Source organism: Aplysia californica, unplaced genomic scaffold (assembly GCF_000002075.1).
Source record: "Aplysia californica isolate F4 #8 unplaced genomic scaffold, AplCal3.0 scaffold00166, whole genome shotgun sequence".
In the NCBI taxonomy this organism is placed as follows: Eukaryota; Metazoa; Mollusca; class Gastropoda; order Aplysiida; family Aplysiidae; genus Aplysia; species Aplysia californica.
Genome location: NW_004797436.1, coordinates 1,320,275 through 1,322,331, shown reverse-complemented (window position 1 = coordinate 1,322,331; position 2,057 = coordinate 1,320,275). Strand labels below are relative to the sequence as shown.

Sequence of the window (2,057 nt, the reverse complement as noted above, 5' to 3'; positions counted from 1 at the left end):
AGACACACACACACAAATAGACACACGGTTAGACACACACACACAAATAGACACACGGTTAGACACACACACACAAATAGACACACGGTTAGACACACACACACAAAGACACACGGTTTGACACACACACACAAATAGACACACGGTTAGACACACTCACACAAATAGACCCACGGTTAGACACACCCACACAAATTGACACACGGTTAGACACACTCACACGCAAATAAAAACACTTTTAGACACACAAGTTCTGGACACACACACACACATAGACACACTGTTAGACAGACACACACAAATAGACACACACACACATAGACACACACATGTTCTGTACACACACACAATACAGGACACACTGTTAGACACACACAATACAGGACACACTGTTAGACACACACAATAGACACACACACATAGACACACTGTTAGACACACAATCTTAACACACAGACATACAATCTTAACACACAGACACACTGTTAGACACACAATCTTAACACACAGACACATAGTTGAATACACATTCTTCGACACACAATCTTAACACACTGTTGAATACACATTCTTCGACACACAATCTTAACACACTGTTGAATACACAATCTTCGACACACAATCTTAACACACAGTTGAATACACAATCTGGATAGACACATTTCTATCTGTCAATCAATCTAAGCCTGTGTGTAATATACCAGTGTCAAATCCCCCTCAGGATCTATTTATCTATTTATCTGTCTATCTATCTACCAGTGTCAAATCCCTCTCAGGATCTATTTATCTATATATCTATCATTCTATCTACCAGTGTCAAATCCCTCTCAGGACTCAGGATCTATTTATCTATCTATCTACATATCTGTCTATCTATCTATCTACCAGTGTCAAATCCCTCTCAGGATCTATCTATCTATCTATTTACCAATCTATCTATCTACAGACTTCAACAGAAGTTAAGGACCACTTGCAAACACTGTGAGTGGTCTTCTTGGGTCGACCTTCACGTGGGCGTTCTTGGACTGATCCAGTGGCTTGATGGCGCTGCCTCAGGCGGACAATGACAGAGTGTGACACTGCAAGTCTTCTGGCAACTTCTCGGGCTCCAACGCCATCCTGCAGCCATGCCATAGCTCTGGCACGATCAAAGTCTCTCACCTTTCGTCTCGGTGGCATATTGATATGATATTGGATTTTGCGCAAATGGTGGCTTATATTGCCACCAAAGTGAGCACAGTTCGAGACCGTACGTCCGTTTATGACGTGCACCAGAAATTTAAACTGAGGAATATCCAAGTCGATAAGAAACAGCAACTTTGGCTAAAATTCTCCGAGAAATTCTGTGCTGCACGTGGTGGTTTTGTCCCTTTAGGAAACTTTGCAGTACGCGTTGGTAACCCAGCAACACTTCCACAGCAACAAATTTTGAAACATTTTTTGCTGGGTTTTTTCTCTGGATTTTTTAAAAACCAGGGCTGTCTGTCAAGGTGGTCCTTAACTTCTATTGAAGTCTGTATGTACGTACCAGAGTCAAGGTCGTCTGATGATTTATCTATGTACGTACCAGTGTCAAGGTCGTCTGATGATATATCTATACGTACGTACCAGTGTCAAGGTCATATGATGGTCTATATATGTATGTACTAGTGTCAAGGTCATATGATGGTCTATCTATGTACGTACTAGTGTCATGACTGTCTGATGGTCTATCAATCTATGTACGTACCAATGTCAAGGTCATATGACGATCTATCTATCTATGTACATACCAGTGTCATGGCCGTCTGATGGTCGGACATTTCCTCGACAGCGGGCCTCTCGTCACCGACCTCAAGGTCAAAGTAGACAATCTTGTGTGTGAAGGTGGAGAACTCGTTGGAGAAACAGAAAGAGTGGATGCCCTTGTGATCGGCCGTCCAGTGGAAGCTGTCATACTGTTTCTTTATGTCCTTGTACAGCACCTGCGGGACACACACATGGTACAGTACACACTGTTAGACACACACAGTACAGGACACACTGGTAAACACACACAGTACAGTACAGGACACACT

General features: G+C 42.6%; 1 protein-coding gene across 1 annotated transcript in view; it reads right to left on the bottom strand.

Annotated features, from left to right (window-relative positions):
* Positions 1–2,057, bottom strand: part of LOC101849207 (transmembrane emp24 domain-containing protein 3) — a gene marked incomplete at both ends in the record, with an annotated part of 11,280 nt that overhangs the window by 1,137 nt on the left and 8,086 nt on the right. The window contains 1 exon segment of the mRNA XM_005097892.2: positions 1,773–1,964. Within this exon segment, the coding sequence (XP_005097949.1) occupies positions 1,773–1,964 (192 nt within the window).